The sequence below is a fragment of the Choloepus didactylus genome, chromosome 11 (genome assembly GCF_015220235.1).
Source record: "Choloepus didactylus isolate mChoDid1 chromosome 11, mChoDid1.pri, whole genome shotgun sequence".
In the NCBI taxonomy this organism is placed as follows: Eukaryota; Metazoa; Chordata; class Mammalia; order Pilosa; family Megalonychidae; genus Choloepus; species Choloepus didactylus.
The window spans coordinates 30574924-30588671 of record NC_051317.1 but is presented as its reverse complement, the minus strand read 5'-3'; the positions used below and the strand labels follow the sequence as shown (position 1 = coordinate 30588671).

General features: G+C 50.1%; 1 protein-coding gene across 1 annotated transcript in view; it reads right to left on the bottom strand.

Moving 5' to 3' along the window:
- Positions 1-13060, bottom strand: part of UBE2QL1 (ubiquitin conjugating enzyme E2 Q family like 1) — a 45044-nt gene extending 31984 nt beyond the window's left edge. Inside the window, exon 1 of the mRNA XM_037799488.1 lies at positions 11906-13060. Within this exon, the coding sequence (XP_037655416.1) occupies positions 11906-12646 (741 nt within the window). The 5' untranslated portion in view covers positions 12647-13060. The remainder of the gene's footprint in view (positions 1-11905) is intronic.
- Between the last annotated feature and the right edge of the window lie 688 nt (positions 13061-13748).

The following is a 13748-nucleotide window of genomic DNA, read 5'->3' as shown; positions in this document are numbered from 1 at the left end:
AATCAAGTGCTTACAGAGTCAGCTGAGTTCGCCCTTTCCAATACATCTGGGAAGGACGCTGAGGGTTATTTGATCAGGTCACCTGGTGGAGGTGGGACACAAACAGCAAGATTTCTGAGACCTTTAAATGATATGTGGCTGGAGCAACGTGGGAATTGAGGATCTTTAAGATTCTTAGAATGAGAGAGCTGAAATGATATCAACCAAAAGATTAGGTAATAGCTAAATAATAGGAGAAAAAGAGACATAAATAAATGCGCAAAAAATAGTCTGAGCAATGCTGGTTAGAACTGTTTCTATCTGTTGACTTTGATGCTGAAAAAGCACTACAAACCCAGAACAGTAGTTATGGCAACCCCTGCCCTGGCTCAGCAAGTGGTTCAGGTATTGCTACACATTCAGTTTCCATATAAAGGATAACACCTCTTCTTAAAATGACATACAAAGCAGGTTTAGAAACACTAAACCACAGAATAATACTCTTTGCCTAGAATGACTGTAGATGTTGAAATTTCAATATTGCTAAACTGTGTGAAGAACATTGAGAGTACAACAAAAAAGTATAGAAGTCCTGGAGAATCTACTAACTATTGTGATTCTCTTCTTGTGAGAATGCTAGAACCTTAGAGTTGGAAAGAACTTTGGAGACATCTGGTGAAACTCCCACCAAATGCAGGCAGGCTTTCCTTAAATTCTGAACCGAGGTTCAGACCCCAGTTGACTGAGGAATTAAGAGAATATGAGGTGAGGCATTGCTATTACACCGCTGATCAGCCTCCAGCTGTAATAATATCTTATTTAAAATGCAGATATTTATGAGAAAAGCCAACCATTTCCAGAGGTTGGACATTTCAGTTAGGTTTCTCTTGAATTCCACAAGTGAAAACACCTTTCCTGCAGGTATTAGAAAAGCAAAGTATAACTGACTACAATGAAATTGTTCTTCAGTTGTAAGAAAGAATGAGTAAAACAACTGTTTTCATTCTTTTAGATCTGTGATAACAGTTGAAGCAGTCAGCAGTTATTTACAAAATTTTAAATCTGACTTACGAACCAGTTTTTCATCTTGGAAGCAAATGGTAGCCAAAAAGTCTTCAACTGGACATCACATTTGATAATGAAGAACAGACTTGAACAAAATTTAATACTCAGGGACATTTGGTATGTATTTACAGATTATGGAGTGTGGGGTCCCAGGGCCTGAGCCCCTCCCCTCCATAGTGAAAGTGAGTTTAGCCACCTCCTTGACCAGGACAGATGTTACGGGTCATCAGACCTCCCCGGGGGGAAGAATGTATTGTAAACAAAGCATTAAAAGTCCCCTCCCCTGATCACTGTTGGTAACAAATCTCCACATCGCTGTGTCACAAGACATTGCTGAAACTCTATGTTCACACTCTACAGAATGTCTTTGTCCTAACCCTTACAAACCACTCCCTGGCAACCCCTGCTCTTTGCGGAGCACTAACTTCCATCTTTCTCAGCCCGCCGCCACCATGGAACCATCCATCTCTCCTGTCCGTAAGTCCCAATTAAACTCATGTCTAACTCTGTGCCTGGCGTGTTCTTTGGTCTTGGGGCTGAGATGGCTTGGAACATAGAGATAAATGTTTTAAATAATAGTATTCTACACAGTTTTCAAATTTAGCATCAGTAAAGGAAATTCAGCTAATTTAAAGATACTACCAACAAAATGGGATTCTTAAGAGACAAGACTTGAGAAAGTAAAAGAAAACAGTGAACAAATTGTGGTGGAACAATCAAACTACCATGGTCATCATCAGAAATCAACTCCTGACTGTGCAAGATGGTTTGATGATGGAAAGCTAACAAAGGCAATGATAAGAGTCTACAATGACAGGCAGTGGTTTCAAGAGGGTAAAAAGGAGGCTAGCCTGTGACTTTTGGGACTACTTGTAAAATTAGGGCCAAGTATGGAAAAATTGGAATCAACTGCATGTCAATATCACCTTGAAATACTAAGCTATTAGGAGATCACTTTGTGCAATGAATGTCGAACATAAACCCCATTCTGGGCTTTTGGCCACTTTTTCTTGTGTATTTATTTCAATAAATATTCTGTTTCTTTAAAAAGTGGGACATCTCTTGATCTCCTCCTATATGCAGTTGTGTACATCACTTCCTTTGAGCATCATGGTTCTCCTGTGAGGGGGGGATCCTGCTCACTTGTAGGTGAGGCTCCTGTGGCTGAGGAAGGGTTACCTGCTCAGCAACGAACCATGCTTAGGAGGAGGTGATGGGACTTGAGCCCTGTCCTCTGACTCCAGATTCCACCCAGCAGTAAGATGGTAGAAATGAAATAACCTACTGGGTTTCTAAACCTTCTTCTCATGTTCTGGTCCAAGCTGCACAAGGAGCTTTAACATCTTTCCCAAGGCAGCAATCAACATTTAGTACTGTGTGCTACCCGGACTTCCTAACATGGGGCCCATGCACACCTCCAAGGGCATATGAACATGGATGGGGAAGTTGGCTTTATTCTGAGTCCTAACTGAAATTTAGGCATTTCCTTTAATCATGAATGAAAGCACCAAGCCACAGTAGTATTTGCAATGCCTTGGCTTTGTCACCAGTGGAAATTTTATATATTTTAACACATCATTTTGAGGAGGGTCCACAGTGTCACCAGATGCCATGACTGGACTCAAGGTGGTTTTGTCAGGGTCAGAAGTGGTAGGAAGGTGCTCCGGGGTCTCCCACTCCACTCCAACTGATACATGAGAACAACCAACAAGATGCCATCATCTCTCTTATTTATTGAAAAGGCAGATGCCAGGATCCCCTTTAAATACAATTATGAAGAAAGTAATCACCCTAATTCAATTCAGTAGACGTCAAGCTCACATTTTATTAGATTGGGTTTATTGATCTATTATAATAATGGAGCATAAGCTTTATGTAATCTTACCGACTGACCTCTGTAGCACGAGCATCCCGAGATTATGATGTTTCCTAATACAAACTATAAAAGCGGTCCAAGGAAACTCAAGCTGAAGGTGTAGGCGGGGTGGACCAGCAGCAGCCTCTCCTGCACCTCAGCTGTGTTGGTTTTAGGACCTCCTCCCTTTGGATGGAAATGCTTTCCCTGCAGGATCCTCTATTCCCTCCCCACCCCTAATCTGCAGGAGAGGCTCCAGGGGAGGGGCCAGGGTGGGGGGACCTGGGGGGGCTGGGAGGGGACAGTTCTCAGGACACACGCGTTTGCTGCAAGGCAAGGCTTCCATGAAGACCAGTCCTTTTGCAAGACCCGAGGGCAAAGACGTCATGACTAACTCATTATTTTGATGACTTTGGAAAGTTACATTTTAGAGGCTTCTAATATTCAACTAGTAATGAGTGACTTAAGCTTGTAACAAACTCATTCCCAGTTAGGGTTCCACCATAATATTTCTATTTTTCCCTGCCTGGAAAGCAGAGTTGCCTAGGGTCCATCATTGATGGTGAGGGACCCCAGCACAGAGTAATCCGTGAAGAATTCCTACTTACTTCGTTCAGTTATAGCCAACAGCTGACTTACCTCTCGGGCGAAGCAACGTGGACATCTAGCCTGACGTGCATTTTTTTAAAAGAAGGCAAAAACAATTGCTTAATAATTATGTGCCCCAAAAGGCCATATTTATAAAATATTAATAGCTGCTCTTCACTATAACCAATATGCAATACATTCTGTTACTCCATATTCTGATTTTTTGAAAAGCCTGAATTTCAAGATCAGAAAATGGAAAGCACCCTTATGCAAATTTTCTGGAAACTTTTCCTTCAAATTCCCAGATGAGCCAAATACATTTCAACTTTGAGAGTAATCTGATTTATGATAATATTTATTTTGCTCATAAGATAGTATTTCTTTATATCTCCCATCAAAGAACTCTTAATAAAATATCTTGGGATGCTTGCCAAATATTGTGATGGAGAATTAGCATCTATCTTACTGAAATTTATTTTTAAAGAAGTAATTCCTTCAATCTGAGAGATCTAACCGGTGTTTGAAAAGCCTTTCTCAAGAGTTATTTTCAGAATCTTTAAAATGCTGTTCCTTTTTACGTATAGAAGAAAGCAAGCGGCAGTAATTGTCTTTCCCCCACAGCTGGAAAGAATTAAAGCACTCTTCCATTTCACACAAAGGCTACAACACGCTTGCAGTGAATTTGGACCAATACACTGGCCCAACTTCACTGATAATTCAGCGCCTCGGCTCAGATTTAATGTGCACAGTCTCACTGGAGGCTCGATTCTGAGTGTTGCAGCAGAACCGAGCCCAGCCTGGGAGCCTCTAGCTGGGGGCGCACCCGGGCCACGTGGGGCCGGGACATGTCTGCTTCCACTCGCCCAGCAGACGGGCCCCCCCAGGCCGGGCAGCTCTGCCGTTCCCTCTTCTGCAAAATGGAACTCATGGCAGGACCCACCTTGCATGCTGTTGTAAGGACTGAATCAAACGATGTACAGAAAGCTGGCACTTCGAAAGCACCTGACACACGCCCGCAATTATCACCCTGCACGGCAAGAGGGGCAAAGCGAAGCGGATGGGTGCCGCTGGGATAAGCAAATAGCGTGACACAGTCGTCTGGCACGCGATGTGTCAGGCACTGTGTGAGGAGCAGGGGAACCACAGCAGCAATTATGTAAATACAGTCTCGAAGCACAGGCCAGAAATCAGAATTTTCCCCCAAATGCAGAGCTGGCTCCCAGAAAGGAGGGGTTGACTTTATTGAAGGAGTGGTTTGAGGGGCTGCCTGCGGAGGACTTGGGGGTCCCTGGGCAGGGTTTTGAACGATGACCTGAGCTCACCTGGTGATCAAGGGGACCAGGGCTTTCCAAGCGGGGGTGGACCCGGCGTGAGTGCAGGAATCGCAGGGGACCCGGTGGGTGGAGGAGCCCAGGGTGGGGGTGGGGGCTCAGGTCTGTAAGAGCCGCCATCAGCGGTGTGAGGAAGCCAGCTCTGCATTTTAGAGGGACCACCCGAGATGGATGACACAGACCAGCTGGGTTTTGCTTCTCGCCTAAGTTAGGACGGGCTCCTGATGTTCCCAGACCCGCTGGCTGGGGAAGGGGCCTCTGGGCATCCTCCGCAGCCCCACCCTGCCTCACCTGCTTCCTTCCCAATCCAGTGCCCTTGGGCCTCCTGCTCAGCCAGGGGGGTGACGGGGGGGGGGGGCAGCGAGGATGATACACAGAATGGGGAAGGGTCACCACACTGCCCACCCAGTGGGAGAGCCTTGGGTGATGAACCAATGAATGAATGAATGAATGAATGATGTGTCTAAGGGCGAGAATATAGTGGAACAATAAAATCTATCTTAGTTTGTGGACTTGCTGGGTAGCAAAGAGAAGAATAACTGGCAATATTTCTGCCATTACAACTTCTTCCCACGGTAAGGAAATGTCTGATCTTTCCATTTATTAGCACTGAAAAAATGTTCCGGAAAAACAGCCTAATTCTCAAGGTTGAAGTCAAGCCTCACTCCACTTTATTGAGGGTTTTCCCTGGGAACATCATACAGAATTCCTTAAGACTCTCCTGGCCCCAGCACCCCACCCCTCCCAGGCCCCCACGTACTTGCCCCAAGAATAGGCACTTACTGAAATAGGAAACAAAATATACTTGTGAAGATATGGGGTATGTCCGGATGGGTTTCAGCACCAAATAGGAATGGCTTTGTATTTCCCATTAGAAAGTGAATTCTCTCGGCAGGGACTTTATGTGTGTCTTATTGGCCACGATACACGTAGTGTTTACCAAGTGCAGGCACAGGCCACACACCCCACACAACTGAGAGTAAGAGCTGAATTTCCACCCACCTGTGCACTCTGCTGCTGTCTATCCAAGGGTGCAATGAACTTGCACCCCCTTTTCTTCCAGAGTTTACATTCCCTTTGGTCTCTGCGAGCTGTCTGGGGAGGGAGGTCTTGGTTAGATGGTAGATGCTCTAGACAGAAACAAGGCTCCGATGACTGAGTGAGAGTTGACTTAGGATGGTAAGTACTATCGCAGTGGGAGAGGCAGGGGTCCAAATTCCACCCACTACCACCCCAAGCTCACTGCCGTGGCTGCTGAGGGGGAGGCTGTATCCCCACATGGGTGGAGGTGGGAGAAAGATGGACAACCACTGGTAGAGGGAGGTGGTTTTCAACTCTGGTCACCCATCAGAATCTCGGAGGCTTCCGGAGAGCCTCTGGCAGCGTCCACTCCTACGTCAAGGCCACCAGGGTCTCTGGGGCTATTTCCTGGGCATCAGGATCATTGAGAAGCTCCCCGGGGGAATCTGCTTTACAGCCAGGGCTGAGAGCCACTTGGCATCACTCACCCTCCTTATCATCTCCCCTCCGCCCCCACCTTACCAACACATTCCCAACGGCAGCAACTATGATTCAAGGGGATTTGAAATGTGGCCCGAAGACCCCACTTCCAGAGGCTGCTCTTTTTGTTCCTTCCTTTCTGAAAATACGAAAGCCATTTTGGTGGGCTCCTTAACTGTCTCCAGTGCAGTTCTGTGAGGCGGCCTGGCTTTTCTGAACCTGGATCAGACGCATCTGTTCCTGGGAGCACTGGGTCGTCTGTGTCAGCTTTAATATGAACTTCAACCTATTGTCCATTTGCACCTTCCATTAAAAAAAAAATCTATGCTGGCCCTTAAGAAGAAAAACAAATCCTCTCACATTGTTTAGTATCAAGCAGAAAAATAAACAGCAGCAAAGGCCCATCCTTTCTTCACAAGTTCAGATTCTCCTAAAGGAGTCACTACTCATGAACTGTGGGGTTAATGCTGGGCCAAAAGTGCTCTCCAGGGAGCCGGCCCCCACCGAGCCCACGCTAAGGTCTCTGGGACTATTTTTAGGAAGCGGAGTCCCCTCTGCGTTCTCCTGTCTGCCAACCTGCTGCAAGAACAAGCAGCTATTTTCTCCCCAAACACCCAAGCGTACGGATCCCTCGAGCTGCAGGCCTGTCTGTGGGCTGGTGATGAGCTCTGTCCCCACACATGGTCCAGGACAAAATGACAACATGACGCATGTGAGCTCTACTGAAAAGTCCGGCTCCCCTCAGATGAATCAGACGGCATGTTCTGACCTTCGGCTTTCATGATTCACACTCCAGCCTTCTGCTGAAATTGCTGTTGTTTCTTTATGCCAAGCTCCCCGTGAGATTCGCCATCCAGTACCTTCTTCATTGTTGACCCCATTGGCTTCATTTAGGATGCCTTCTAGGCCAGCAACAACCTCCCCGAGAGACAGAACATTGAATTGGCTAGCGGCTTCCTGTTTGGGCTTCAAGCATTTTGTGCAAGTTATAATAGGTTACAAGCCCACAGATTTTGGGAACCCAAAGACTGTTCATCTTTATGCTTTTTCTCCTGAGACGAGGTGATTTTTGCAGTCATGAGTAAAACACTTTTTCTAGATCTAGACCCACTACTTTGCAGAAAGTTCTGAAGACACATTTGGTTTACATCTTTGTGTGTGTGTGTGTGTGAGTCTTGCCTTCCAGAGACTTAAGCTGTCAAGTCAGTTGCAGTGAGGCATAATATTATTAAACAAAACTTAGGTGCCCAAGTCCTTTACTTTTTCATCATGCCAACAGCTGCCAGGAATTGGAATTTGACTGCCCTGGAATCACAGATTTTTAATTCAAACACTAAGATTTGAGCATGCTGTAATGCTGTCATTCTTGGACTCTTCTGCTGGTGGCTGGATCTGTGTCTGTCCTCTGTGGATGCAAACGATTAGTGTGCAGGGCACGATGATGTGTGACCACCTGGAAACAGCCAGGAACATAGGCAGTCCAGGCCAGATTCTCCCATTCCTGGCAGCTTCCACGGATACGGTGGGTTTCCACAGCCTTGCCACCCATTAGCTATGCCTAGAATATAAAGTTCTGCTCAGTAAGCCAAACTGCCCCCAGCTGCGGTCTCCTCACCTGCTCAACCACCATGGTAACAGCAGAACCGAGCAGGATGAAGCACCTGAGTGCTCTGCTGGCCCAGCACTTGACCCGGAGCAGACAGTGAATGTTAGCCGGTGTGGCCGTTGTTGTCACCTCCATCGGAAGAGGAGGAGGAAGAAGAGTGATGAACTGTCCTTCAAGCACCTTCTGGTTCCCTGCCCTGGAGATGTCAACCTAATGAGCTGATCTCGCTGCAGAGCCCTGCATCAGAGCTCTGTGCAGACAGCACATGGGGATCCCTCTGCTCACAGAGCCGCAAGAACAGGGGGTCTCTACATCTATTCCAACACCTCAAGCTCCAAAGCTGGAGTATAAGGCGGAGAACTCCAAGTGTCACCGGTGGCACCTGCCAACGTCGGGCTGGTGTGTCTCGGGCACAGGGCACGTTCTCTAACCTGACAAAGGGCACCCCACCCGGTGCAGGCCCTGTGCTTCCCTTACGATTTACATTCGTGTCAAAAGCAAAGCCTTCCGATTTTTGAATATCAAATATCCAATGCAGGAGCCACGGATTGTGTTCTTTTCATTCTGGGAAGAATAAAGGATGCAAATAACCAGCTGAAAGTATACATTCGACATTTTCCCAGTTCGTTTTAAAAGTATAGGAATTTTTCATCCAATTTCAGAAAACCAAAAGGGTTACCTAAAATGTCTCTATCTAGTTAAAAGAAGTAAAAAAGGCAAACAGAAAAGGTATGTATGTCACTATTTCTACAGAGAATATATCATTTAAGTCATTTTTAATTAATTAACTTAATTAATTTATATATTAATATGTATTCATTTATACATTTACTGATTTATGTAATTAATTTAACTTAATTTAATAATCTCAAGAAGCAGCGTGTAAGAGATTTTGATCAAGTGGACTACATGTTCAACCAGGTAAAAGTCTCTGAGATGTCTGAATTTATCATCTCATGTGATAAGTCAAAACTTTCAATTTTGTACACAAAATTGGTGAAGCAGATATTTTCATAAAATTACAAATGGAACCTTAAGATAGTTTTACGATTTCTGAAGGGTGTACAAACAAAGTCAATTTACTGCATCCTCAATTCAGAAAGTTAAGATGAGCAGTTAGTTACTGAAGAAGAAGAAAATGACCCTTTCCTAACTTTACAGTTTAAGAAAAATGAAACCTGAAACAAGAAATCCTGACAAATGGAGGAACGTAACTGGAATGTGACGATTCAGTCTTCAAAAATAATCATTGTCTTGGTAGCAGTAGCAATTCTCTTTGAATATCTAACCAGGTATTGCGTTAACTTTCCTAAAGCACATCACCTTTAACTATGTGAATAATTTGTTAACTACAGTATGTGGTGAAAAACCTGCAAGCAGTGAATTTACAAAAGTTTCCAAAAGCCCAATAATGTTTAGGATATCTGAAACACTACTGGAATCCCTTCATATACCCAGAATCCTAAAATATTAATTACAATTTATTTTTTTCACTTCTTAACACTGAATTTTTAATGTTTTCTGTTTCACCCTACATTATTCTTTTTTTTTGAGAGCTGTATGTTGTAATCAGCATGGAAAATGCAAAGAAACTGAATTGGTACTTGAAGCACTGCTCAGTTTTCATTTCCATTCACATATTTTATACCATAGAATTTAGAAGTTAATATAACAATGTTAGGTTTTGTTAACTGAGTTCAGTTAAGTAAGATTTAATCAAATTAATAAATCAGAATGTTGATAATTATTTTCAAAAATGAAGTCTCTTTAGCTTGCAAACTGTATACAAGCCTCTTAATTTTGATTATGAAGAAAAGGAATATGTACACAAAGACCTGTCCATTGTAATAGAAGTATATGGACACCAATGAAACTAATATTAATTGCAGTCACGAGAAAACTGAAAACATTTAAATTACTAGGAAAGAACTCTCTTAAAAAAAAAACCTTCCTCATTTCTCATCAGAATCTTTATTTTCCTGCATCTTTTAAAATGCAGGCTGATCCAGGTGACGCTAGAATTTTCCAAGGCTAATACGTTATGCTTCTGTAATTCAGTGATTCAAAATTACATCCCTCTTCCCCATCCCTAAAGCCATCTTCAGCGTGAGGAACGAAAGAAGATAATAGACTGTTCCAGAGAGTTCTGAGCAATGACTTAAGAAACAGATAACACCAGCATTTCTGTGGAATGTTCTTCCAGGTCATTTGTATAAATCCTGTTTGAAAAATAAATTGAGCCACCCCCTGCCCCCCGCCCCCTCCAGTGGCTTGTATTGAGTCACATGCCCCTTCCATCAGAGCAAACATTTAACTGTAGGAGGAATAAGGAACCTTTAATGTTCTCGCTCAGTTAAAGACGCGTTTCCGGAGATGTTAATCCATCAATATGCCTAACTCAAGAATTATGTGGAGCTAAACATTCCAGAAGAGGGACTCACAGTTTGGTTCCCAAGGCTCCTAGCCCGGGTGAGGAGGAGAGCTCGGGAGTCAAGCACTCAGTGCCCTCCTGCTCTGGAGGTGAGCTGCTATCTGTTTGCAACCCCTGGGGCTCCACCTCTAGTGAAATTGGCAGAACAAGTCTTATTTGATTAAAGTGAAGGAGGCCACAAGTGAAAAGGAACAGAGGCAGGTGACAGGGAGGGCTGCCTTCCAGGTATGCGGCTGCCCGGAGATCAAGCTGAGGTCATTCGGGGTCTTGCAAATAAAGCCATGATTCTTCATAAATCCAAAGACACCCATATAAATAGATAGCTCTATTAAGTAATGCTTAATGTCGACTCAGGAAAACATCAACAAATTTGAACCTGGTCCAGAGCGGAGACTGTGGGAAGATAAAACCATCCCAGCCCTGCCTGCAGCGGGTGGGAGCAAATCTCAGAAGATTCCCTCATTCACTGCCCTGCGTTCTCGGTGGCCAATGGGGCAATGAGTGACAAGGCTCAAGTGTCAGGGTCGCCCCTTATTTCAGTATTTACTTAAAATCCTCAGCCCTGATAAAGCATGTATCCTTGGGGGTGGCGGTGGGGGCCATGAGGAAACAAAAGGAAGGAACAAGGCGTGAAAGAGAGTAAGACCTTGAACACCCACCCTGGAGGTGAGGCGCCCGGAGGGGGGCAGTCTCCCAGCAGGAAGGGGAGGCTCCGCCAGGGAGAAGGGGGCATTGCCTTGAGGGAGTCTGGCCTTTTCACCGAAAGAAGCTCCCAAACCGCGCCTCCGCCTCCCTAGAGACGTTTCTCAAGAGCAAAACGTTCACCTTTGCTCTAGATTCTGCTCAGGAGCCAGCGGGGGCGGGGGGGGGGGGGATCCGCCAGCAGGCACCTGTCCTGGCCCCTGCAGACCACCCACCTGGCATGTCTGGGGAAGAACCACGAGTGTGCGCGCGTGTGGGGAGGGGTGATAAGCGGGGTCGGGCACTTCGATCCTGAGGTGCACACGAAGTTGCTACCTTCAGGCGGGTTATAGGACAGGAGACAGAGGGACAAACAGACACAGGGAGGTGTCGGGGTGGGGGAAGGATGGAGGAGATGGAGAAAGGGTAAGGGGAGAAGGAAGAGGAGGGAAGGCAGAGGAGGGCAGAGGAGAGATGGCGAGAAGGAAAGGGGGAATGTGGAGCGAGAGCGAGTGGGAAAGGGCGAGAGACAGAAATACAGAGCGCGCGCGCGCGAGAGTGCGCAAGCCAGAGAGCCCAGGAGCGACCGGACTGGGGACTGGCAGGGACCGGGAGAGACCGGACCGAGGGATCGGCAGAGGACAGAAAGGCAGGAGCCGTCTGGGGACCAAGAGCCGGAGGCTCTGGGGAGCAAATCCCCGTCGGCGGCTCGCCAGGAAAGAGCCCCGAGCGCGCACAGCAGCCCGGGGCGTGGAGAGAGATGCGGGCGCCCCCTGCGCTCCCAGTCCCGGCGGCGCGCGCCCCGCGGGGTCTCGGTGGCCGCCCCGGCCGCCCCCTCCCGTCCCGCCCCGGCGGCCCGAGAGCCTTACCTGGCCCTTGACCAGGCTGGCAGCGAACTGGCGCATGACGGCCTCCACGGTATAGGCGCTGGACCAGCCGCGCGGCGTGAGCAGCTCCATGCAGATGGCGCCGCCGTCCAGCACGTAGCCGTTCTCCAGGCGCGGGCTGAGCACCCGCATGAAGGGCGGCGAGAAGGGGAAGTTGTCGGGGAAGGTGAGGTTGAGCAGGATGAACTCGGTGTTGGTCTCCTTCATGTCCTGCCACAGCACCGAGTCCTTGTCCACCTGGTGCAGCTTCACGTTCCAGTCGAAGAGGCTCTCGTCCACCAGCTCCACGGAGATGAAGCGGTCGCTGAGGCGCGCGATGTCCTGCAGCTCCTTCATGAGCCGCCGGCTGCGCACCTGCGTGCAGTGCTGCTGTCGCGCCGCGGGCCCCAGGCTGCCGCCCGCCGCCGCCTCCCGGGCCGCCGGACCCGCCCTGGCGCCCGCAGCCCGCTCCCGGGGTCCCCCGGCGCCCGCCGCCGCCGCCGCCGGCTGCGGGGGAGTCGGCTCGGCCGCGCGCCTGCCCCGGCCCGGCCCCGGGCTCGCGTCGCCCCCGGGGGGCGGCGGGGGCGGCTGTTTGTGGCCGCCGCTCTTCGGGCCGCCCTTGGCGCGCAGCGACGCGCTCTGCGGGCCGCCGCCGCCGCCGCGGTGGTTGTGGGGGTGCTTAGGGTCTTCGGTGTCCCGGTTGTGCAGGCGGATGAGCCCGATCTTGCGGAGCAGCGTGGCCATTTTAGGCTCGGCCCCGGCGGCGGCGCGGGCTCCCCACCGCGGCTGTCCCCCGAGCGCGCGGGCCGGCGGGGCCACTCAGCGGGACGCGGCGGCGCGGGCCACCCCCGGCCAGAGCGCTGCGAAGCGGGAGGCACGCGCGCTCGCCGGTGGCCGGAGCGCCGCGGGCATAGGATGGGGCCCGCTCGGGGAAGGTAGGCGGCGCGGCCGATCTGTCCCCCGGCGCGTCCCTGGGAGCAGCCCCCTGGAGACCCGGGCTCCGCCGGTCCTTTGTGCGCGGCCGCGGGGCTGGCCCTGAGTCCCAGCGCCGCGCCAGGGCGCGTAGAGCCGCCCGCGCGTCCCGGAGGCAGCGAGGTGGCCGCGGGCTCGCGCCGTGCGCGCCCGCCGGTCCGTGCCGCGCTGGCGGCTATCGCGGGGCCCCGGCCGCTGCCGCTCGCGTCGCCGCCGCCGCTGCGGCTGCTGACATTGCAGAGGCGGCTGCTCCGTCTGAGCCGAGCGCGGCGCGGTGGGGGCGGCACTGCCGGCCGGGGGGGGGGGGGGAGCGCGGGGCGGAGCCGCGGGCTTCCTGCGCCGTGCCGCCCCCGCCCGGCTCCCGCGGCGACGCGCGCTCGGCCGCTGGGGGGAGACAGCGGCGCGGCGGTGGGCGGCACGGGCGCTGGGGCGGCGGGGGAGCCGCGCGCCGGGCAGGCCAGCCCTGAGCCCGCGGGACGCGGGGCTCGGGGGGCCCAGGGAATGTGTGCGCGCACATGGGGGTCTCACAGGCACCGGGTCCCTCTCCCGCACCCGGCCTGCAGCCCCCCGACCCCACTTAATCTCCTTAGAACCATCCTAGGGGGAAGAGGGGAAAACCACCTGTCTCTTCACTCCCTCGGATCTGTTGGGGCCCAATGTCCCTGCCGAACTATCCCGGGCCGGCGCGGGCGGGGACGAGCGGCGGGGACACTTCCTTGAGGCCTGGTCTTTAAAGCCCGGGCATGACGGTGCGGGGAGGCGTGCCTGCCGCCAGCCCGGGGAGAATAGCCCTCAGGCCTCCCTCTATGTAAAGGGGGAACCTTACGCGAATTTCTATGCCTGGACACCGACCCCGCTCCTCTCCCGCTGGCCA